Source organism: Podarcis tiliguerta (assembly GCF_965153285.1).
Source record: "Podarcis tiliguerta genome assembly, chromosome: 4".
NCBI lineage: Eukaryota > Metazoa > Chordata > Lepidosauria > Squamata > Lacertidae > Podarcis > Podarcis tiliguerta.
Genome location: NC_139537.1, coordinates 82,774,195 through 82,799,759, shown reverse-complemented (window position 1 = coordinate 82,799,759; position 25,565 = coordinate 82,774,195). Strand labels below are relative to the sequence as shown.

The 25,565-nt window shown below is 44.1% G+C and overlaps 1 protein-coding gene across 4 annotated transcripts in view; it reads right to left on the bottom strand.

The window, feature by feature from the left end:
* The window catches only part of NDFIP2 (Nedd4 family interacting protein 2), a 52,524-nt gene that overhangs the window by 25,205 nt on the left and 1,754 nt on the right, over positions 1-25,565 (bottom strand). For 2 of the 4 annotated variants that reach the window (XM_083438101.1, XM_083438103.1), the window contains exon 1: positions 4,803-5,137. The exons of the other annotated variants lie outside the window; for them this stretch is intronic. In XM_083438101.1, the coding sequence (XP_083294227.1) occupies positions 4,803-4,844 (42 nt within the window). In that variant the 5' untranslated portion in view covers positions 4,845-5,137. Of the gene's footprint in view, positions 1-4,802; positions 5,138-25,565 lie in introns of those variants that run through there. 4 annotated transcript variants of the gene reach the window in all.

Genomic DNA, 25,565 nt, shown 5'->3' with positions numbered 1-25,565 from the left:
CTGGCCTAGATGTGCCAATGGACTGATCCAGCAGCCTTTATGTTCTTATATAGAATGCTAATTAATGCTCAATCAGTTACCCTTGCAGCATTACTGTAAACTAGGTCAGTAAAATTAATATACTGAAGTCAACGAATTGAAGTGGAGAAACATTTGGCCTAGGTCAGAGATTTCAACCAGCGATTGTGTAAAAAGCCATCTTGTGAACTACTAATTGGTCATATTCATAATGCGCACAGATACTAAAAGCTGATATACATAACCGGTATACAGGAGGAGCAAACCCAGCATAAATTTCCAGCTTTCCCTATACAGCATAGTAAGAGTTGGGTGGTTTTGTTTTTTAAAGAGAAATGTAATACAAAGGAGGAGTATCTGGAGCTGACTGTAACAGCAGTGCAATTAGTTAAGGGTGGGAGGCGTGAAGGGAGCAAGGGGAAGAACTAAGGGTTTAAGTGGCCAGTGACAAAATACTTCAAATGGTACATCAATTTTCAGACCTACCCCTTGCTGCCTGCCTCCCGCATACGCATATGGTGTGGGCAGGCTTTCAGTTTTCAAAAAGTCAAGACATCTAGTGAACCATTCCCTTGCCACTTTCCATTTCTTAAGCTAATGTTTTTGGGGAGAGAAGATTAAACTTTAAATATTGTCATAGGCCAGGGATGGAGAATCTATGGCTCTCCAGCAGAATTAGGATTCCACCTCCCATCAGTTTCATGGCTAATGGGGAGTTACAGTCAATGGGTGGCAACCAATTTCCCATCCCAATATATAGGCCAAATATGGGAAGTGACTTGATTCAATCTGTATAGTCAGTTTCTGCTTGGGGGAGGAGGGGAATAGTTCTTTCTGAGCTTGATTTTCTGAAGAAAGGGTAAGTACAGATCTGCAGCAGTTTCCTCACTCAAACTATGCATATCTATGTGCACCCCAAAATACTCCTTACTTTCTCTTCCCAAAATATGCATGAAAGGGTATACTTTTTTGTATATTGTGCATGAGCAATCAGATTTAAAACCACATCAGCATGTAACCTAAAATCAGAGGCATGGGGGAAGTCTTACAGTACATCATTTCATTAATGCCTATTAAAGTTTCATTTGCAAGCCAAGGGTTATGTTTTTCTGATTTACTTGCTTTAACGACTGGAACATATCCAATTATAAGCCTATTTCTTTGTTTCTTTTTTTCCCTTTTAAATTGATTTAACACCCTTAATTTCTACTTGCCATGAGCAATAACAAACAAGCAAAAGCAATAAGTGCAAAGGCGTTTGCTTTAAGGGTTGCTCCATGCCTAAAGCGTCCATCATGTGATAAGCCAAGGAAGGAACAAGTTAAGTGCTATGTGGTTAGTTCCTTAAGTTCTGCAAGCAGCCAATCCTTAAAGGCACCTATGATGTAACTACAGCTGCCTCCAGCAGAATCAAGAAACCACCTATGGTTTCCCAGCACAAACAAATGCTATTATCTGCTTACAGAAAAGGTTCAGCAGGGGTGAAAGAAACATTCTAAGAAACATTGAGCTTTACACTCTTTCCATTCATAAAATGAGGCACAGAGTAAGAGATGCTCTGGTTCTAAATCTTGTATGTGCAAAGATCTGCTTTTAAGCATGTTTTAATGCACATTGTTTGAAGTACACTTTGTATAGAGTCACATTTCCAGGGACTGTGTGTATTCAAAGCAAAGAGGAATATAAAGAAATAGCGAAGTCCAAAGCAACTTTTTGCCAAATACTTTTGTTTATAAATTTAAATCCAGCATTCTTACTCAGCAATTCTCAAAATGGTTTGCAAACCATAATAAAATCACAATGCCGGAATAACTTTTATTCCAAAATATGAACTCTTTTACTATATTCAGATATATTCCTTATTTCAGGGCACAACATTTTATAGGGTGGAGCTTCAGAAAGTTGAGGCTCACTCATCCTAAATATAGGAAGCTGCTTTATAGTGAGTCCTTGCCACTGGTCCATCTAGCTCAGTATTCTCTACATTGACTGGAAGCAGCTCTCCAGCGTTTCAGACAGGGGACATTTCCAGCCCTGCCTGGATATGCCAGGGATTAAACCTGGGATCTTCTGCATGCAACGCAAATGCTCTACCACTAAGCTCCAGCCCTTCCCTACAGAGAGATGTAAGAATCCAAAGACTTGTACTAATACGGCATGTTAGTTTACAGATAAGGAGTGGTCATTAACATCTAGAATGAGGTAGGCTCTTTTTAATAGTCTACGTTTCTAGTAAAATGCTTACCCATCACTGAAAAACACCTTAATTATGTAAAAGCAGCAGCAAAGAATAGGTAACATCCAGTTTGGGGATATAGGTTTCACATCTTTTGTCCAATCTGGACCCAAGAACATTCAAACTGACCCCAAAAAAGACATCCATGAGGTACTGGCAAAAAATTTGGGAGCATCATTGAAACAATGTAGAAAAAATCTGTTAATAATGGCAAGGAACAAATCTCTTTTTTACTTCATTTTTAGATAAAATTGCTCATATAAATTGAGAAATGACTGGCATTTGGCATACTATATGTACACCAACATTTTCCTCTCTCGACTTGCTAGCTGACATCAAACATCTCTATTATGATAGTATTCCTGGTATAAAACAATACTCCCCACCCCCACCGTATTTCAGCTAACTTCCTTCTATTTAGAGGGCAGTAGGTACCATCTTGAGGAAATAAAATAGGTGGGATTTGTTCCAAAGCCTCAGACCTTAATAAAAGTGTTAGTTATGATGGCAGTCAATAACGAGTGGCTTTCACTGAAAAAAAATATTTCAGAAATAGGTAGCAAAAATATGAAATATGAAGCAACAAAATTAAAAAACTACAAGATCATCCTCAATGTGAAATAAAAAGCAATTAGAGGAAAATTAAAGAGAACCTAATTCCATGAGAGTATGCTTTATTATGCCAGTATGTTGCCAATACATATTCCTTTCTTCGGACCACTTATCTCCATTACAAAATTCACTTTCAAATGCAATACAGAAATCCGAAAAAGCATTGTGCTTGGTCATTTCTTCATTTAATAAGAGAAATTGTGTGCCTATGGACTCTTCAGTGTTACCAAGCAATATAGGTCTGGGATGCCCCAGAGTGGTATAGGTATGGCATTAAGAATAAGAGCTGGAGCTGGAAACTGCATGTTGTTTTACAGGCTTCAAGGTTTACACGGGTAATCAGTAGATTTCTTAACTGAAGCTTTGTCTGATTCAGTGGTGTAGGCAGTGTTAGAAACTTGAGATATGAAAGCTAGGAGCTCAATGGCACCTTAAACCCAGGTTATGGGTGCTACAACGGAATATCTAGGCGCACTTTTTTTTAATAACAAGTATACAAAGCTGAAAAGGAATGAACGGCAGCTAAAATATTATGTTCATTTTTCACATGGTCTAGTCCTTCCCCTGCCCACCTCCTAATACTCTTAAGAGGCTGTCTTCTCCAGTCTTCATAGAGTAGCTGGAAGCAGGGAAGCAAAATAAGGTCACTCTGCAGTTTTAATCTGAAATCTTATGCGCAGAGCTCAGAAACCGCTCGCGCTAAGGAAATTCCCTGTCGCAAAACGCGCCTCGAACAATGGGCGTTTCGAACGCTGGGGGTGTAGGCCATTTTCATTGGCGGCCCTTCGAAAGCAGCACACACGCTTGTTAGGGCGGACTCAAAACGAGGTACAGTGGTACCTCGGGCTAAGTACTTAATTCGTTCTGGAGGTCCGTTCTTAACCTGAAGCACCACTTTAGCTAATGGGGCCTCCCGCTGCCGCCACGCTGCTGAAGCACAATTTCTGTTCTCATCCTGAAGCAAAGTTCTTAACCTGAGGAACTATTTCTGGGTTAGCGGAGTCTGTAACCTGAAGCATATGTAACCTGAAGCATATGTAACCTGAGGTACCACTGTACTACTGTATATTCAATGCTACTGTAGCCGAACAGGAAGTGACAGCACTGAAGGCTGTCTGCGGTTGGCAAAAGTAAAGCATCATCACCTGCTTATTGAATCATAAAAGTTCCCTCTCGCTCCCTTCACCAACCGAGGGTGGGCAGCACCACTTTAGCTAATGGGGCCTCCTGCTGCCGCCGTGCCGCTGGAGCGTAATTTCTCTTCTTATCCTGAAGCAAAGTTCTTAACCTGAAGCACTATTTCTGGGTTAGCGGAGTCTGTAACCTGAAGCATATGTAACCTAAAGCGTATGTAACCCCAGGTACCACTGTGCCTTTATTATTTTCACGCCGCCCATCTGATTGGGGTTGCGCCAGCCACCCTACAAAGACACAACAATACATTGTGTACTATTTCACATCGAGGGTGGTGTGTCATTTTGTCCTCGCGATTTGGAACATTTCCTCTTTTCGCTCCCTATTCCCAAAGCCCAGTATGTTTTGCTTTGTTTTGTTTTTTCGGTGAAAGCCACGGGCCGTCGAGTGGCGACCTCCCGTTTCTAATGCGGGCTGGACTAGATGACCCTCGGCGTCCCCTCGACGGGGGGCTCCGAAAAGCTCATCTGGGCGGCAGCCAAAAGGGTAGGGGAAGCGCGGAGAAGGAAGGGGGGGTAAAGGGGGGCCGTTAAGGACGAGGACGGAGGAGGCCTCACACCAGGTAAGCTTTATTACAGAAAGCGGAGGCGCTTTCCGTTCGCCCCCGGAGGCCTGAGGCAATGGAGGGCTCCCCTCCTCAGCCTCGTCTCCCAAGCTGGCCAGGGGAGGCCTCGAGTTGGCCTGCGGCCTACCCCAACGCCGCCCTGCCGACGCGCTGACAGGACCCCGCGGCGCGACTCACCACTTGGTACCGGCTGGCGGGCTGCTGCTGGTGGTGCTCCATCCCGGCGACGGAGGCCTCTTCGGGCCTCGACGCTCGGCTAGGTGCAGCGTCTCTCTAGCTCTCCCTTCTCTCTCTCTCTCTCTTTCCCTCCGCCTTCGTCGCTCTCGGGCCGGCTCCTCCCCTCGCGTCGAGGCCGCCCTCTCTCGGCTCGTCCCCCTCGGAGGCGCGCGCGTGACGGGTGGAGGCGGCGGAGGGCTGAGGCGGCGGCTGCTGAGGCCTCGTTTCTCTGGCGCTCGCTCTGATGCACCGCGGTAAAGGTGGCCCGTCTCCGTTTTCGCAAAACCCGCTTCGCCGAGAGGCTCCCCCGAATGAAACCGGGGCTCCCCCACCCTCACAAACGACGCGTCCGGATTTGTCCGGACCGCACCGCCTGTTTGCGCGGCCGCGTGTCCGGGGAATTCCGGGCGCGTGGCGCCAGTTTGAGGGAGGCAGTGCCGTGTTTACGTATAAGCTAAACAAGCTATACAATAAAAAAATTGGGTGTGCATTTCCAAAATATAAGATAAAAAAACAAATACAATAAAACCTACATAGAGCAACAGTGTTTTTTGTGTGTAGGCTCCTATTTGTTATGTGCAAATGGCTTTTGATACCTATCAGGTCCATAAATTACCATATAGCATATATTCAACACACACAAAACAGCAGCAATTTGTTGCTGACAAAGGACAGCTGGGCATATAAAGGGCTCCATTACCTTCAGTATCTTAGGGCCTCATCAAACTTTAATCTGGCCCTGTGGGGAGGCAAGGCTCTATACACGGATAGAGGAGCTGCTTTTTTTTATTTTACTGGGGGCGGCAGGGCTGCCTAAAATGAATTGTGGAGATGAGAAGGGACCCAAGGGTCATCTAGTCCAACCCCCCATGTAATGCAGTGATGCTTGGAAGTATTCAGAGCGTATGACTCTATAATAGGACAGAGCATCGCTTTAAGTAAGGCGTGGGAGGCAACTAAGGGGCCGAGGCTTGGGCGCAGCCAAGCCCCCCCCCCCCCCAAAAAAAATCAACCAAAATGGATACAAATCTGAGGTTCTGACCCCCCCCCCCAAAAGCCTATCTCCAATCAATTCAAATCAATACAAATCTGAGGTTCTGGCCCCCAACAAAAGCCTGCCCCCATCAATAGAAATCAATACAAATCTGAGGTTCTGCCCCCACAACAAAAGCCTTCCCCCCCAAATCAATACAAATCTGAGGTCCCCCCCCCAACAAAAGCCTGCCCCCCAACAAATCAACACAAAGCTGAGGTTCTGCCCCACCAAACAAAAATCCTAGCTACGCCCATTGGCCAAGGGGTCTTTGTGTAACTTATTTGAGGGGGCCACCCCATGCCCCAAAGTTGCACTGTCATTCAAATGGTGTCCGTCCACCGCGTTGTTATCATCAGCAACATCGTAATCGTCAGTGCTGTTTTTCTAGGGAAAGAGGTGCCGGATCTCACCGTGAATACTTCCCTTGTACTCTTAGGATGGCAATGGAGCCCACCTGAGAGGTGCCAAAGGCTCGTTCACATGCATATCTTCAAACACGATATATGCCATCATGATTCCACAATGCCCTTTGGCAATTGGCATAACTCAAATGGGTCAGGTTCAACTGCGGAAAATAAATGGGCACACATCAAGACATTTAGACTGTTTCCAAAACCAGCGAAGGGGCATTTCAGTCTCTCCGGAGGCAGGCAACTCTAGCGTGAAGCTTCCTAATTGGAATTCATTAGCAGTTCTGATGCTATGGCGTGTGGTTAGCTCATTACCGAAAGCGTTTGTCTCTTTTTAGCTGTTTATTTGCACTATTGTTCTTGCTATACCTATTCGTCTGTTGTGGCTGCTCCTCAGAAGTAGATCACACCCATGCTGACGGCATCTTGAACTCATTCCTTTAATTATTCCCACTTTTTCTGATTCACAGGCATGACTGCTGTTGCTTATACAGCCAAAAACAACACCACACACTTCCACAAGAGTTGACGGCAATAGGCTTGGTGAAACCCTGAGGCTTGAAGCAGTAGAAAAAAATCGTTTGGTAAAAATCATTAAGGAAAGTTGATGAGGACAGGGCATGCTCAGGATTCATAGAATGCTTAATCACTCTTGTGGGGGGCGGGGAGAGATGGAAGAAGGAATGGAGTGGAATGTCCTTCCAGACTGGCTGAGTGAAATTATAAATTGTTCACTCTATGCTGCAACATTTTGTTGCAGGTCCCACTTGTTGGCTTCTGCATTCATTTGTGCTCTGCTCAAATTCAACTGTAATGCATCTAGTACTACCTCTTTCTTTGCTTGTCCTTGCTCTGTAAAAATACTCTTCCTTGCATCCTCTTTAATAAGGTCTCTCTCTCTCTCTCTCTCTCTCTCTCTCTCTCTCTCACACACACACACACACACACACACAGTAGTTGTTTTGTTGTTGTTGTTTTGAGATGGTCTTCTTCTTCTTCTTTGGCGATCGCTCGTAGCCGAGTAAGATTGTCTTCCATAAACACAGTCTTAACAGTGAGTCTGTCAGTGACTGTGGAGGCCAGTTCTGGATCCACACATCCTTCCACAGTGGGGACATAGGTGTCTGGGCGGGACTTGATCACGGTGTGGATTTGCCAAGTGTGCCTTCCTCTTAGCTCGTTTCTCCCTTTTGTCCTGAGTTTGAGCGTCTTCAAAGTCAATGGCACCTTTGGTAAAGGCTGTTCTCCAATTGGAGTGCTCGCAGACCAGTGTTTCCCAGTTATCAGTGCTTATGTGTTGTTTTTTTTAAAGATTTGCTTTGAGAGCATCTTTAAACCTCTTTTGTTGCCCACTGGTATTTCGCTTTCCATTCTTGAGTTGGGAATAGAGTAGTTGCTTTGGAAGACGATCATCAGGCATCTGCACAACATGACCGGTCCAACGAAGTTGATGTTGAATATTGCTTTGACACTGGTGATCTTTGCTTCTTCCAGCACACTGACATTAATTTGCCTGTCTTCCCAGGTGATGTGTAAAAATTTTCAGAGACACTGTTGATGGAATTTTTCAAGGAGCTGGAGATGACATTTATAAGTGGACCATGTTTCACAAGCATACAGTAAAGTAGGTAGTACAATAGCTTTGTATGCAAGCATTTTCTTTTCCCTGCAAATGTCCCGGTCCTCAAACACTTTGCACTTCACTCGGAAGAAAGCTGCGCTCGCAGACCTCAAGCGATGTTGGATTTCAGCATCAATGTCAGTTCTTGTGGAAAGATAAGTGCTCAGGTAGGAAAAGGGATTGACACTTTCTAACGTTACACCATTGAGTTGGATTTGTAGCATTACAAAGGGGTTGTTTTGTATTCACCAGTATAGAGAACCAGCACGTCTTTTTATGCTGCTGCTTCTGGCAGCCATTGTTTGCTGGCATCCACAGCACTTTTATCAAGATATGAATACCAGCACCATTTCCCCCCCACCAAAAAGATACCCACCCACCCCACTTTGATGCCCAAAACATGTATCTGATGGTTGGCTCTGATTCCCAGAAACTCATTTCACTATGAATACATTGGAACTGAATAAATTTATGACTTTATGTTGTTCTTGCTGCAACAGAGTAACATAATATTTGAATGGCAATTCTTCAGCTAGGAAAAATAATCTGGATACTGATACCTGAACATGACACTTCTGGCTTTGCAGATAGTATTAACTCTTTATCAGTTTTTGCCACTTTTATTACTCTAAGCAGGAACTGTGGCAAGGGCTCACAAAGTAGGAGCAATGGAGTACTCTCAAGCTTAGGACCAACACAACTATTTACTAAAAGGTTCAACATGGGCAGTCTCACAAATTTAATAGTTTCATAAAATATGGAACTGCAATGTGAGTCATTATTAAGCTATCTGAGTTATCATTAATAAATGTATTTCCTTACAATGGCTTCATACTTGGAGGAGATAATCCTTTGCATTTAACAATATTTCACATGTATTCTTTTAGTATTGCGGACAACAACCGGGTAAGGTTGGCTGATATTATGATCCCCATATTGCAGATGTGGATTGAAACTAGCTTGCCTAAGGCCACCCAATGAATTAATGGTTTTGTTGATATTTGATTGGGGTACTCTACTTTCCAGTCCAAGAGTCAATGCAGGCATTATTCAAGTAAGCTTGTCCATGCAAACAGCTGTTCATGCAAGTGGTCTGCTTGAAGGAGTAGTTTAATATTGAAGGACAAGACTCACAGACAGTTATGTCTCTTTGGCCATGGCTCAAGGTTGCAATCATGGGAAAGTATGCAGCAACATCTGCAACTTATCTTAGTTACCTTGGCATTCCAGCTTTAAAGATAAAAGTTGGCATCATAAACCCAAGTAAATCTGTTTTTGCAAAATATAAACATACACCACTGATTACTAGGATCTTGTTATATAGATATAAAACTCTTAGGTTTTAGGAGCTGGAGTTTTTTAGGAGTTTTAGGAGCTGGACAACATGTTGAGGTAATTATGGAGCTTTATACGGGATCCTGGTCATTAAAATGCCATTTTTGGACATGCTCTAAGATAGACACAAGGAAACCTGGAGTCCTCCAGCTCCCATCATACCCTGGCAGCATTGTCAGTGAACAAGGATGATGGGAGCTTCTGTCTAACAGGACTGCAATTTCCTCTTCCATGCCCTACAGCCATGGGGGTATACCCTCCAACATTTCTCCGATGAAAATAGGGGCATCCTATTCCATAACGACAACAACAATTTTATTATTTATTCCCTGTCCATCTGACTGGGTTGCTCCAGCCACTCTGGATGGCTTCCAACCTATATAAAAACATAATAAACATCCTTCCCTATACAGGGCTGCCTTCAGATGGTTCAGGGGTCAAATAACTCCAAACCCTCCAACATTTCTCCAATTAAAATAGGGACATACTACCATACCCTCCAACATTTCTCCGATGAAAATAGGAAAAAAGGAAAAGTGGGGCATTCTGGGATCAAATCAAAAACTTCTGTGAATCCACAGTTGCCCCTGGAAAATAGGGACACTTGGAGGGGCTGTGGGGGCTATAAGCGTAACGTAAGGCTTGTGACTGCTGCATGAATTGTTCTGATAGCCTGCAGATTAGATTTGTAGTTTCCCTCATTCCTACTGCCCCTGCTAACAGACGCAGAAACATTAACGTTTATGATTGTTAGTTCTTTACATTTAGACATTTCCCTCCCACGTTACAAGGTCGGCGGACCTAACCCTCCCCATATCACACTTTGCAGGAGTTATTTGTTACACCTCTATAAGGCGAAAAAAGTATCATAGCAACAGAGGTCTTTATTCATTCAGGCAGCTACCCCGTTTATAAGTGCCTATACATGGTAGGAGGTAATGGGAAATTAAGCTAGGTCCCCTTTAACAGAAAAGTTCTCTTGCCACCCTCTCCACTGTCCTGCACATTTGCTTCATTCAAGGCCACCACCAAGCACATTCATTTAGTTATTACTTATAAGCGTAGGCACTGCTATTGTCTCTGGTTGGTCGTGACCATGCTAAGATGCTGGCCTTGGTGATACCTGAGTCAGAACACTCGAGATAAATAATACAGATTGGCAAGGTTTTGGGGGTAGAGGAAAATAATCTCTGTTGTGGTGGAGAATGGCAATGACATCACAATACTCTAAAACCCCTTCAATTTAGGCCCAATACTTAAAATGCTACGTTTGAAGTGCTCACTTTTCAATATATACTTGCTAAGTATTATCCAGAGGCAATCCTATTGTTTTGGATATAGAAACGCATAGGAAAAAAGCTGTGTACGTTCTAAGGGACATTTGTGAGAAAGTTGCCATCATACGTGTCCTCTAAGTTGCTAACTGACTCAGTTAATTTAAAAAAGACCAGTAAAGTTTATTTGGATTGGGTTGGCACCACGCACACAGCCCTAAATCTGCCCTGATCTGGTTCCTCTCCCTCTGTTCCACATGCAGAAGGCACGTGGAAGTAAGTTGAATCTTACCTCAACACTGGCAATGGGATACTGTTTGAAATATACTTGGAGTCGAGTGTGGATTTCATGCTCTTTATTCAGCTCATATTAGTGAGGAATGGAAGTTCCCCCGAAATGTCTGCTTTATATACATTATTTACCCAATGGGCCCCACATGATTGGCTAGTTCCGGGATTCTACTGTAGGCCAATCAGGTTGCGGATTCACTTCCACCTGGAGTTGGATTGGGTGGCTCCTGTGGATCAATCAGACTGCTGCATTCTGGATCCTATTGTTCTAGGACCAATCAGACTGCTGCATTCTGAATCCTACTGTTCTAGGACTAATCAGACTGCTGCATTCTGAATCCTACTGTTCTAGGACCAATCAGACTGCTGCAATTTGGATCCTATTCAATTCAGTACATAACACTGTTCTTCTGAATCCCAGTTGCTGTCTACCACAGGAGGGGAGAGTGCAGTTGCAAAAGGAATGCAGCTCCAGCTTGTATCACATAAGCCATGCCACATCTGTACATGCATCCTGACTGCTGAACTGCATGGCTCAGGACGGTGGCCTCTCTAGCTTAGGGTTACCAGTCGTCCCCGGTTCCCGGGGACAGTCCCCGGATTTGCAAATCTGTCCCCAGACAAATCCTGCCCCCGCAATGTCCCCAGAGTTGCAAATCTGTTCCCAGGAAATGTGGCAGCGGCAGCCTCAGCAGCCTGGAGCCAGCCTGGTGGTGCAGTTGGCTTCAGGAGCTGCTTGCTGCCATGGCACCTGCCATTTTTCCTCGCCGGAAGTCAGTGGCGTAGCGTGGGGGGTGCAGGGGTGGCTGGCCGCACCGGGCGCATCTGAGGGTTAGGGTTGGGGGCGCAAATCCACGGGTTAGGGGGTGCAAATTACTTGCCTTGCCCCGGGTGCTGACAACCCACGCTACGCCACTGCCGGAAGTCCCCATATGATGTGTTATGCACAAGACACATCATATGGGGACTTCAGGGAGGCAAATTGGCGGGCGCCACAGCAGCGAGCGGCACTGCAGAAGGGGAACCGGGGATGTCCGGTGGTACAGATCTCCTGCCCCCTTCCCCCTTTGTTCTGACTGATCGGGGGAGGCTCGGGAGTTGTGGGTGGACAGCCGTTGCCCAGTTTTTTAAAAACTCTGTGCATTTATGTTTCACAGGGTGTGAAATAGGGGCTTTGCAGCTTTATACAATATGCATGTGTGCTTGGGCCCAGGGTCTTTCACCTCACCATCCCCGCTACTGACTCCCTGTTGCTACTCAGCTTCAAAATAAAAAAAAAGGTCCCCAGATTCATTGAAAAAAATCTGGTAACCATACTCTAGCTCCGAATAGTATTGTCTGCGACATATGAAGAGGAAGCTGGCTGTTAAGTGGGAGGCAGCTAGCTAGCCAGCCAGGCCAGGCCACCAGCAAGCAAGCACGGTCACCAATGGGTTACTAGCTAAGGTGGATGGTGATGACTGGAGGGTTTGGGGCGGACCCTAGCCGCTCGCTGCATCACAGCCACCTCACTCTGGCAGGAACAAAAAGGAATCCACCATATACTGAATCAGACCTTGGGTCCATCTAGCCTAGTACTGGCTACAGGAATTGAGATTCCTATCTGGCGATTCCAGGGATTGAGCCTGGTGCCAAGATTGCAAGTTCAATCCCTGTATGGGACAGCTGCATCTTTCTGCACTGCGGAGGGGGGGGTGGACTAGTTGATCCTCAGGGTCCCTTCCAACTCTATGATTGTATGATCTTCTGCAGGCAAAACAGATGCTCTACCACTGGGTTCCCCTTGGCCTGGCCCTGGAGCATTCATCAATCTATGTGCCAGAAGCATCACTGTAAATAACAAGCCTATGTTGAGTTTTACACATATCATCCAGTCCCGGATTTATGTATACGCTAAACAGGCTATAGCTTAGGGCAGGGGTAGGCAACCTAAGGCCCGGGGGCTGGATGTGGCCCAATCGCCTTCTCAATCTGGCCCATGGACAGTCCAGGAATCAGCGTGTTTTTACATGAGTAGAATGTGTCCTTTTATTTAAAACACATCTCTGGGTTATTTGTGGGGCATAGGAATTCATTCATTTCTTTTTTCAAAATATAGTCCAGCCCACCACATGGTCTGAGGGATGGTGAACTGGCCCACGGCTGAAAAAGGTTGCTGACCCCTGGCTTAGGGCCCCACTCCTTTGGGCACCACCCAAAATTTCACTGTTAATATACTTCTTCTTAATTGTATTTCAGTTCAACAATTACTTCGATAAAATACATATTGGTTATGTGCAAATGGTTTTAGATATCTATTAGGTCCATAAGTTACCATATAGCATATATTCAACACAAAAGACAAAGACAATTTGTTGTTGACAAAGGACAGCTGGACATTACCTTCAGTAGCTTAGGGCCTCATCAAACCTAAATCCGGCCCTGAGACCAACACCACCAACAATGAGGCATACTTACTCATGTAAGTGCTCCTTGTTACTGACTGCACACTCAATGTGATGCCACAACTCTTGGGTTGGGGCAACTGGCTAAAAGGTTTTAAAATGTTTTAAATGGTTCTAATTTTGGTTCCTCTGTTTTGTTTTTGTCGGTTTGATGTTGATTTAATGTTTAGTTGGGAATGGTGGTTATTTTAATTTGGGTATAACTGTAGACTCTTTATTATTGCCCTTATTGTTACGATTATTGTTACTATTGGTTTCTATTGATTTATTGGTTTGTTTGCTGCTCTTTTAGGATATTTTGTTTTTTACTGTTTGATGCTTTGCTGTGTTTTTATATATGTTGTAAGCCGCCCAGAGTGGCTGGGGAAACCCAGCAACATAAGCGGGATATAAATTTTAAAAATATCATCATCATTATGGCATGGATAAATGTAGCTACTAAACCTTACAGTGAGAGTTGGGATAACATAATCACCCCTTTGGGTTTGTTGCCAGGATTCTCTGGGCTCTCTGAACATCAGCTCTCCAATAATAGATGTTACAAGAAACCTGCTTGAGCTCACATCCGTGTACCCAAGCAATTGTTAAAATTTCCTTGACAGACAAGCTATAAGCGTCTGATGAGCAAAACCATATCCTGAAACACAACCCGAGAAGGCCCACAGTATATCATCAGATAGGTAAGGAAGGAAGCCTCCAAACTGGCATCCTGCCCCTCTCATCTCTAAGTAATGGACAAGCCAGCTGGGCTTGCAGTAGGCTTAAAAAAGAAGAAGTAATAGTCTGCTAGAAACACAGTTGTTTTTAAAAGCATTGCTTATTTTTAATAGGAATACTTGCAGGAAACCTCAGGTAGCAGTTCTGTCCTAAAAGAGGCACCTTTCATTCTCTTACACATAGGAGTGAATGGTCCGTCTAAAGGCTACATGCTGGGAATAATTGGTTTGGAATCGCCCAAGAAAGATGTTAGCTTGTTTTTGTATGCCACAACTGCAGCAAGAATTTTGTTAGCCAAAAATTGGAAACTACAAGAAATGCCTACAGTGGAGAAATGGCAGATGAAGATGATGGATTTTCTGGAGCTGGCTGACCTGACTGGAAGAATCCGTGAACAGAAAGAGGAGGAACACCAAGAAGAATGAATGAAATTTAAGGGTTATGTAGTTAAATATGCTAAGATAACATAAGTGGAATTATTTGTAAGTACCAAATTGGCCTAGGAGTTCAGTATGTTAAATTGTATAACATTATGGATAAAGGATAATATGAAAAGAAAGAAAGATGTTAATTGACTAAGTTTATCTCATTTGAAAGAAGTATTAGAAAACTGCTACAATGATTTATATGGAAACTTAGCTAGGAGGATTTGAGGAAGTCACCCAACAATGATAACAAAATTGGGATTTTAGTTACTTAGTGTCAGGGAACTGCCATGGGCTCAGAGGCGAGAGGGGAAAAGGCGGATGGATTACAGAGAGCCCCCAAAGATTGTGGGAAGCAGCACTTCCTCCCTGGAGGAAGGAAGTCACGCCTCTAGTGGGGAGGAGATGCAGGGCTCGGAGGATGCAAGGCGGTGCCAGGACACCTTGCCTGAGCAAAGCGGGGACGGGGGAGGTCCCCCATTACCCAAGCCTTCCTTGCGCAGTAGGCTTTCGCGCAGAGAGGGGAGGCGCAGACTGGGGGTCAAGAAACTACTCTGCTGGAGAAGATTTAAGGACCGCCCACTCTCAGATTCTGCCAGTGAATGAGCAAGACATGGAATAGAGGCACTCTGCATTGTAAAGGTTTTTTAAAGCACCAATAAGAAAGCTTTAGAACAGACTAGTGAGGCATCTTGCCTGATTGCTCTCGAGCAACCACCCGATACCCTTAACAGTTAGGATAAATGTTTGTTTGTTTGTTTGTTTTATATTGTAATGTTTTTCTTTTATGTTTGTTATAAATTTGGAAAATTAATTGAAAAAAAGGCTACATGCTGAGCCAAGGGGGGAGGCAAAGGGGTGCCAAAGTGGAGGTGCTGAGCAGTCCCTTGCAGCAGCATCGATCCCTACCCCTACAATCTGTCTCCACAAAGCTTTTTCCTTCTTTCTTTCTTCTGGTCAGTCTCCAAGAGCAAATTGAACCTAGCTGGATGACAAGGGCTAGAGGGTAGGGTAGGCACCAAGAGGAAATGTCAGGAGCAGAGGAAGGGTTTGTCACCCTCCAGCTGTGCATCCTACTAAATTGCACCCCTACTTTCAGCTTTGGATGAGAATGGAGCAGCCCCAAGTCCAGTATTTAAGTTCTGTTGCTGACATGACATGCAGTTTCGACCTTGGATGATGCTTGCAGTGAAATGCATAGGATCGCCATATATACCGGAAAATTCTGGTGATGTCCTGGGAGCGGAGGCTAACATGGCCAGCCGGAGGAATTTTTTAAATTTAATACTAAATGTCCGGGATTTTGTCTGTTCCTTGGTGGAAGCAGAAACACCTGCTGATTGCCAAAAAAAAAAAAAAAAAGCTCAACAACTTTTTGGACGATTGTCCCAAAAAAGCTCTGAGTTTTTTACTTCTTGAAATATGGCAACCCTAGAATTGCACAACAAAAATAAACAGATGCATAGGTTTTTCTACACTGACTTAGCCAAGGACGTAACAGACTGGGAGGTGAAAATTCACACCATAAACCAAAGCAGAAGCTTCTGCCGTTCCCTGCTTACTCATAGTCATAAGCAAGTGAATTCAATGTAACTTACTCCTAAGCAAGGATGGCAACCTTTCTTTAAATTAGTGACTACAAAGAAATAACAGCCAATCCATCGGTCAACTATTATGCTAATTGCATTAAATGAAAAGTGTGGTTCTCAATAGCTAAATGGGCATGCCAGGAATATAGCGAAACTTCTGCAAGTAAACATTGCCTCCATAAGTTGCATATTTGTTTAAAAAGACTTGTTTTGAAAGATCAACATGATGAGCAGAACTTGAAAACCCTGAAAACCCGACGCAGGTTGCTTTCAAACTGGAAGCCTGATATAACACTTGAGCCTAAACAGTGCTTAAGGAAAGAATATCCACTCCCAAGTGTACCCACACTAGGATTACATGAAAGGGCAAATTGAACACCCTCAGATCTAGCAGAGCTCTTTGGTTGACAGCAGACAGCTGGGTAGGCATCTGATTACCAGTCAAATTTGTCCTCAAAGCCCACACAGGCTGTTTTCGCCTAAACTGAAAAAGAGGAGTCTTTCAGCTCTGCAATCAACGACAGTTTCCACTAAGGTTAAGCTGAAATGGAACGGGCATTAAGAGAATGTGGGGCGTGTGAAAAGGAAAGCTGTAAAAATGGGTGTTTCTTCAACCCCCCAAGATAAAAGTGATGTGCCCACTGTCTTGGGTGGAGTGGCTTGGAAGCCGTCTTTTCCAAACTTATCAAATTATCCCTGGATTGGGGAAATCCAAATTTACTGGGGGGAACCAGCAGGATAGCTGCTGTTGGAGTGAGACGTCATGCGGACAACACCACATGAACAGGAATGCAAACAGCATCGAAAGCACATCAAATGTAGGCGTGGACAAGCCCCATTTTTTACTTCTGTGCAAGCAACAATATCTTAGGAGGACTACATTATAGGTCTACCTCTGTGCAAATTGTGCAGTGAAAAGTGCACCTGGGGAGTAGTTTTACCCAGAAAGATCTGGGTTGGGGTTAATGTTTTGTTTGTTGATGTTTGTCACCATGTTAGCCCCAAACAGAAGGTTTTGTGCTCTTTGTACACTGTGCCTTGTTTACAGTACACACACAGTTCCTTCTCTTGTGATTAGTGACGGATGTCTTGCATCTGTTTTGAAACTGATTGTGCCAAATCTGCACACACCTGGCTGCTAGTCCCCTTCATCCCATACATTTACTGCGGGAATAGGGGAGGGGATGGACTGAGAGATTCAGAAGAATGTGATGACAATCAAAGTCGGGAGGGGGTGAGAGATAATTTTGAAAAGAAGCCTATTTGGTGGGAATTTTCAGGAACAGTGAAACATGCAGACTCAGATTTAAAAATATGCAGTCCAAACCTCAGAGGAAGATGGAAGAGAACTCATGAGATGAAACCCAGGATGAAAGAAATTTCAGCACCAAATGCCCTTTTGTAGCCAGGTTGATATGTCTCTGTTGTGGGCTACTATTGTTGATGCTGAAAAAGGAAAACCCAAATGGCATTACACTGCAATTCAGGGTGTGATAGATGCTGATTGCACAATGGAAAATCAGCATGTGTTGGCATGTCCTATAAGAAACGAAAGGCAGCCAAAATGAAATTTTCCTTATTGTGTCTAACTTGTTAACCGAGCAGCACAATTCTTGCTTTGAGTGGGAGGTCTTAGGTTCAGTACCCAAACCACTGTCCAAAGCAAGGGTTGCCAACTTGGCAACCTTGTCCACTGGTATCGCTGGACAGATGTCCCAGACTGACCTTTCATTTTTAAAAAGCGGGGAGAGGGAGAAACAAGCCTTTAGCCACCCCCCCCCTGAAAGTTATGGAGCAAAAGGTGCAGGTCCACTCTAAGTGATTTCTGTGAAGTGAGAATGAGTGTGTTGTGGCCACCTTGCATATTTTTGCTAGTGCTGAGGAATGCTCCCTGTTGCGATTAGACGTCGACAGCATCAGTGTGTATGAAATCAATACCTTTTGATCTCCACATTCAGGGCCAGTAGGATATAGCTGACACCCCATTTAAGGTGGTCTAAAGTGGCTGTCTCTCTAACGTTATGCCATGGTCCTTGTGGCAGCCAAATTGTGTTGTGCAGTGCTGCCCCCTCACCATTGCAGCTATTTTGCGGTCACAACATTATGATGGAAGATTGGGAAAAATTATGGAAAACGGATTTAAAATTTACAGATTGTTCCCTATTGAAGGAGATCTACATGAAGATGATTTATAGATGGTACACAACACCAGTGCAGTTAGGGAAAATGTACAAACTATTTCAAATATATGTTGGAAGTGTAAGGAAAAGGAAGGGACATTTTATCATATGTGGTGGGATTGTAATGTAATTTAAAAAATTTGGGAAATGATATACAATGAATTGAAGAAAATGTTCCATTTAAATTTTGTTTAAAAACCCGAGGCATTTTTGTTGGGGATTGTAGGGAAAGACCTGCCAAAAAAGCTGAAGAACATCTTCATGTATGCGACAACGGCCACGAGAGTTCTGGTAGCGCAAGGATGGAAGACCGAAGAAACCCCAACTAAAGAATCATGGCAAGAAAAATTGACGGACTATGCAGAACTGGCAAAACTGACATATAAGCTATGGGAAAAGGATAACTGTGACTTTAAGGATGAATGGGAACCCTTTACAAAGTATCTGAAGATGCAACAAAGCGAACTGGACTCCTTGGCAGGTTTTGAATAAACATGCACAAACTTTTTATTGATAATAATGAGCTAAATAGTTTGAGGATCTATACAACTTTGTAACATGCAGAAAACAGCATTCTTAGAGAAACCAAAGACTGGAACTGAGGGAAGTCGGGGGGTGGGTGGGTTTTGGGGGGTGAAGAAAAATGGGGGGGGGGGGACAAGGGTGATATGTTTTTGGATAATATGTCTTGTTTTAATTTTGAATAAAAAAACAAAAACAAAAACCATTGCAGCTGTTTTGTGACTGGTGCCCCAAGTACTCTCTCAACCAGTGGCGTAGCATGGGGGGTGCAGGGGGGGACGGCCGCACCGGGCGCAACATCTGGGGGGTAGGGTTAGGGGGCGCAAATCCACGGGATAGGGGGTGCAGATCCACGGGTTAGGGGGTGCAAATTACTTGCCTTGCCCCGGGTGCTGACAACCCACGCTACGCCACTGCTCTCAACATTTGAAATGTGCCCACTGGCCCAAAAGGTTTGGTGACCGCTATACTAGAGGAGCAATGGGACAAAGCTTGGGGACACTGCTCAGTGGCAGATCATCTGCTTCATATGCAGAAGATGCCTGGCATCTGTAGACAGGGGACAGAAGGAGCCCTGGAGAATTGCTGCCATAGTATTTACCTATGTGAACCAATCGTCTGATTCATATAAGGTAGCTTCTTATGTTCCTGTCTCTAGCTGAAGGTACATAGTTTTTTTAATGGTGGCGTGTGGAAATGAAGAAAAATCGCAAAGAGTTTTAAAAGATGCAGCATAATTTTCCGGAATCGTTCCAATATCTCAAGGTATCAAGGTATCAGATACCTGGGTTATCTGGCTGTTTATCTAGAAAGATGATTAACGATTCCAAGACGAGCTCGCTGTGTGTGTTCCTTCTTCCTGGGAGAGCAACGGGAAAGAACAGAATTGCTTGTGAACTCTTAGTTCAGCAGAATTCTTAAGCTGGATTTGCATACTCTCTGGTTTGAGGTGTCTGTTTGAAATCAGCAGGTGGTTGCAATAATTTTGGAAATGAGCCCCCAAGGATCTAACCTTCCCGGAGGCCCCTAAGGCACCAGCTTGTGTTCAATGACATTAGCAGGATAGGACCTAGAGCAGTGTTTTTGGGTCTCCAGCTTCTGTTGGAATACAGCTCCCATCATTCCTAGCAAGCAGGACCAGCAGTCAGGGATTGACCCATTCCAAGAACATCGTACAGTGGCATACTGTGGGGCGGGCACAGGAGTGGTTGCCCTGGGCACAAAATTGTTAGGGGCCCAACATTTCAACACCAGGTGCTGCCTCAATACAGCTGTACGCATCCATCGCTGGGCTTCATTGAAAACGGCTTCTCCTTGCAAACCAGACAACGGAAGGACTCTTCTTATCTCTGTGGCTGCAATCTCCTGGATGACACAGACACCTCTATTTCCAGATCATAAAGTCCTTTACGCAGATCAGCTATAGAGTACTCAATGTGAGACTCTAATGTTGTGTACAGTATAAGGTAGGATGCGGGTGGTTCTGTGGGTTAAACCACAGAGGCTAGGACTTACTGATCAGAAGGTCGGCGGTTCGAATCCCCGCAACGGGGTGAGCTCCCGTTGCTCGGTCCCTGCTCCTGCCAACCTATCAGTTCGAAATAACATCAAAGTGCAAGTAGATAAATAGGTACTGCTCCGGCGGGAAGGTAACCGGTGTTTCCGTGCACTGCTCTGGTTCGCCAGAAGTGGCTTAGTCATGCTGGCCACATAACCCGGAAGCTGTACGCCGGCTCCCTCGGCCCATAGAGCGAGATGAGCGCCGCAACCCCAGAGTCGGTCACGACTGGACCTAATGGTCAGGGGTCCCTTTATCTTTACAGAACAGCGGTACCTCAGGTTAAGTACTTAATTCGTTCCAGAGTTCTGTACTTTACCTGAAACTGTTCTTAACCCGAAGCACCACTTTAGCTAATGGGGCCTCCTGCTGCCGCCGCGCCGCTGGAGCACGATTTCTGTTCTCATCCTGAAGCAAAGTTCTTAACCTGAAGCATGATTTCTGGGTTAGCGGAGTCTGTAACCTGAAGTGTATGTAACCTGAAGCGTATGTAACCTGAGGTACCACTGTATAAGGTTGGGGGAGAAGAGAGGTGGGGAGAGAGAGGTAAAGACGGGGGGTAGCGAACTTTCATTATTTTTATTTGGGCCTTCTATAAGGGAGATATGGTTGTGGTTTTATGCACTTTGCACATGGTTTGTAGACAACCATGCTGATTGTGGTAAGCTACTATGAACAAGTTTGTATAGTTCTGTGGCTCCAGCAGTACAGTACAAACAAGTTCTAAATGAATCCACAGCTCTGATGCTATGTTTACTCTCAAAGCCTTCTAAGTTGAGCAACGGCCAACCAGGAGTGTTCAAGAATGTATAAACCATGATGTGATATATTATACCCAGGCCTAAGAAGAATCTTCTCAGATGAGGCTGCAACACTTATAGGACTTTTAAAACAACAAGCTCTTGGGCCAAAGAATTGACTGCACCAGCATGATGCAACAAAGGAAAGATCGCTTCCATCTGCTGACCCCTACAAAATATTATCCCTAGGGAGCTGCCTAGAAGAGTTGCTTACTCAGAAGCCCTGTATCTAGTTCTGAACTAATAACTATCTGTTATGCTGACCTCATTTTCCCTGCAGCACACTTTCCATGCAACCGATTAGCAAAAGAGATGCATGATAACGAATGAGACTTTCAGGCCTTCATCTTTTGATCCTCAATTATTATCCTCGACAGTCAGCGATAAATTGGGAGACGCTTTGGGCCGTGCCTGTCTTTGGACTAGAAGCAGGGGATGAATAATGGTAATCGGTCCCTGTTTTTAGTGCTTGCTTCTTGTAACTTTGCACCCTGTCGTGAATTAGAAACGGGAGGTGGGATCCTTCAAAAGAAAACATGCATTTTCTCCCCACCCCTCCAGCTGAGGCTTCTATTTGCCTCAGGGCCATCACTCTTAAAAACAAAACACGACATGTTGAAGGAAAGGCGTAGTCAAAAGGCATAAACTTCTTCTGAGAGTAGAATCAAATCTGTAATGTAAGCAGTGAGTACAAAGATACAATATGTCATAGCAGCATCAGGTAATGTGCTGAAGAAGTTTCATTGAATACATGTGTAGGTACAAAAAACAGATATGTTAATCAGTCACAGTGCCATGAAACTACCATCTTAAGGCAGATCTATCCGTTTGACAAGTGCTTGGGGAAACACTGGTGTTTAATTCAGCTACACAAAAGGCCTTGGTTTCGTACATACAAGTATCAGTGTGTTAAACAGTACACCCATGTACATGCTAAGGAAATTGTAATTTGACAAGATTCCAAAATCCATGTAAAGTGATGTTTAAAAATGATGTCCATAGGTATTTGTCAGGGAACTGCCATCGGAGCCAGAAGGAGAGGGAGGGCTCCAGAGGGATTCTGGAGAGCGTCCCGGGAGGGAGAGAAGCAGCACATCTTCTGGGGAAGGAAATCAGCGTAGCTCCAGTGGAGAAGGGGGGCAGATGGGGGAATCGGCGAGGTGGCTCCAAGACTCCTTGCCAGGGACCAGCGGGGAGAGCACGGGTCCTCCGATGCCCACACCCTCCCTGCGCAGAAGGCTTCCGCGCAGAGAAAGTAGGCGGCGACTAGGTGTCAAAGAACTTTTATGCTGGAAGAAGTTCAAGAAACGCCAACTGACGGATTCTGCCAGCGATTGAGACAGCCACGAGCAAGTGGCTGTCCAGACAGAAAGGGTTCACTCAGGCAACCCACCCAGGTGTGGCGCCGATTTACGCACGAGCAACCCCTAGAACCATTACAGTATTTGTTGGAAATGTAAAGAAAAAGGAGGAACTTTGTATCATATGTGATGAACTTGCAAATTAGTAAAGGACTTCTGGGAAATGATATATAATGAAATGGGGGGGGGGGATGATGAAGATATCTTTTAAGAAGAAGCCGGAAGCCCTTTTTAAAGGAATAATAGGGGAGGAGATTCCAAAACATCAAAAGAACTTATTTATGTATTCTACGACAGTAGCAGGGATGTTATATGCCCAGAAATGGATGGAAGGGGAAACTCCAACAAAAGAGGAATGGCAGATGAAACTGTGGGAATATGCTGAACTGGCTGATCTAACAAGCAGAATTTGAGACCAAGAGAAGGAGATAGTTAAGAAAGAATGGGAGAAATTTGTGGAATATATGAAGAATTATTGTAAACACCTTAAAACGCTAGCAGGACTAGAATAATCAGAGCAGAGAAACGAAATAAGGCTGAAGGTGAATATAAAATGGTAAAAGAGCATTTTGGATATGCAGTCGAATAAGGGAAACTTTAATGAACCATGGAAGGTGGGAAAGGGAAGTCGAGGATAATGAGATTACTTTAATAAATGTGGATTTGTTGTAAAATTGAAAACTTTAAATAAAATGTGAGGGGAAAGATGTCCACAGGTATGATGATCATACATGTATGTTATGTGTTCACTAAAGGAAACGCTGGTTTAACATCAGTATAGTTAAAGGTGAAGTTTCCATCAGTAAATTGGAAGGGGATCGGACTGTAAATGTAGGGAATAGATTTCCCTCCTTACCTGTTTTGGTTAAGGTTGTAAATGTGCCCCAAATGGATTAAACGGGCATATATAGATAAACAATGCAAACTAGTAACTTTGGTAAGCTTATTTGTAAGGTTCACGTTTTGCAAAACAGTAACTTTGGTAAGTTTATTTGTATTCTGCATGCATTGCCATTTTCAGTTAGCAATAAAATTGCATCTTGAATGGAATTCCACAAAGTAGCTGCTTAAATAGGCTTCGGTACTTAATTGTAATGTTTGTGACAGATTTGACCTCACAATGCTGCGTGCAACGGCAATGCATCTTCTCTGCAAGATTATTCTAATCTGCATGCATCCTGGTGTATTTATAGCCAATATCACCTCCTTGCAGAACCCTTCAGTCAGGTGGCAATTGCTATATATAGCTGAACTGTATATTAGTCCACCCTAGGGCAGGAGTTCTGATTTCAGATTTACAATACAGTACAGCAAACTTTTCAGTTGTCGGCTCTGATAAACGACATTTATTTTACCCTGTGTACTATGTCTGTCTTTATATTATTCAAAAGTTTTGCCTTGAGTACCTCAAGTGGATCTGGGCAATTGCTAAATAAAATAAAATAAAAAAAACCCAAAACACACCAATAGCCCAAATCATTTCAAACTTACTAAAGTCCTATTCTGTAGACAATGGCTATAAGCATTAGCATTACAAGATCTTTCTCTTCAAATTCATGCGCAAACATTTTGAGATTATTTGAGCCACTTAAAAGGAGAACTATCTATCAGAAGTATGTTTCTTATTCCACAATGATCCAGAGATTGTACCTGAGGGAAGCAAATGTTGCATATAAAACTTTGGGGGTGCAAGAAAGTCGACCCTTGTGAAGTACAGCGGACTGCTGTAACTTTAAAAAAGGACAAAAGAAACATATAGGAGGGAAGGACGTGGGAAAGAAACATCACAATTACATCTAAATACTGATGTCTTGCGCTTTGTTTCTGTACAGCTACCACCACAACAAACACTTCTAAGATTACAGAACTTGTCCTGTCTGGAAGATTCCTGAGAGAATCCGAATGAACTGTATACGGTACATTCGTCTGAGAAAAGGAAGTCCTTCATAAAGATGTTTGCAATTTTATTTATTTATTTAAAAAAGAAGGCGTACTGATTTCCCTGCTGCAGAGTAGGTTTTCGGGCTGTATTAGAAATACTTTTTTTTTTAAAAGAGAAACATGTGTATTTGTTGAGGTTGATGTATCACGTACACATTTGGAAAGATTTAGAGTTTTTAAAAAGATTGGGAAGAGTTTTCCTTTTTGGCATACCTCTGAACTGGGAGAAATATGGGAATTGTTGAAGCAAACATATAGGGCAGCCACTTAAGCAGAAGAAGAAACAATGTTTGAGCTCCCTCTGGTGGGACCACAGAAGAAGGAAATACGTAAAATAAACTCTGGTCACTGACAGACTGCCAGTTGTTTTACAGGAGGGAATCAATGCCTTACCAGAAATTCAGGTTTGTGCAATTAAAGAGAACTAAAATGCTGTATTGTTCTGGCCCAACAAATCCACTTGTAAAGGAAAAGAGAGAGGTCACTTTGGGGTTAGAAAAGGAATGAGGAAATGCACTTTGAAATGTGGCACAAATAGCCAATTAACCAGTACTTTTTTCTGGGGGTATTCAAGAGTAAGCAGTACCAGCACCCATTTTCCCCCTAGAAAAAACAACAACCAGTGGTTAAAAGCGTGGTGCTTCCTGTAACAACATCATGGTTAGTAAGCGGCACTCTTTTTTTCCTGGAAGAAAAGCGCAGTGTTTAACTACTGTGTAAGCACATCAGGCGGGACACGGGTGGCGCTGTGGGTTAAAACACAGAGCCTAGGACTTGTCGATCAGAAGGTCGGCGGCTCGAATCCCCGCGATGGGGTGAGCTCCCGTTGTTCGGTTCCTGCTCCTGCCAACCTAGCAGTTCGAAAGCACGTCAAAGTGCAAGTACCACTCCGGCGGGAAGGCAAACGGCGTTTCCGTGTGCTGTTCTGGTTCGCCAGAAGCGGCTTAGTCATGCTGGCCACATGACCCGGAAGCTGTACGCCGGCTCCCTCGGCCAATAAAGCGAGATGAGCGCTGCAACCCCAGAGTCGGTCACGACTGGACCTAATGGTCAGGGGTCCCTTAACCTTTTTATGGTATTGAAACAGAGTCAGATTTAGGGCAGTGTGACTGGTTTCTCCACGCCGGGGTACTGCAGTTAGGACATGGTGCATGCGCAAAACAGGGAGAGAGGCAGGGAGGGGGCACCAAATTTTGGGCTTGCATAGGGAGCCGCTGAAA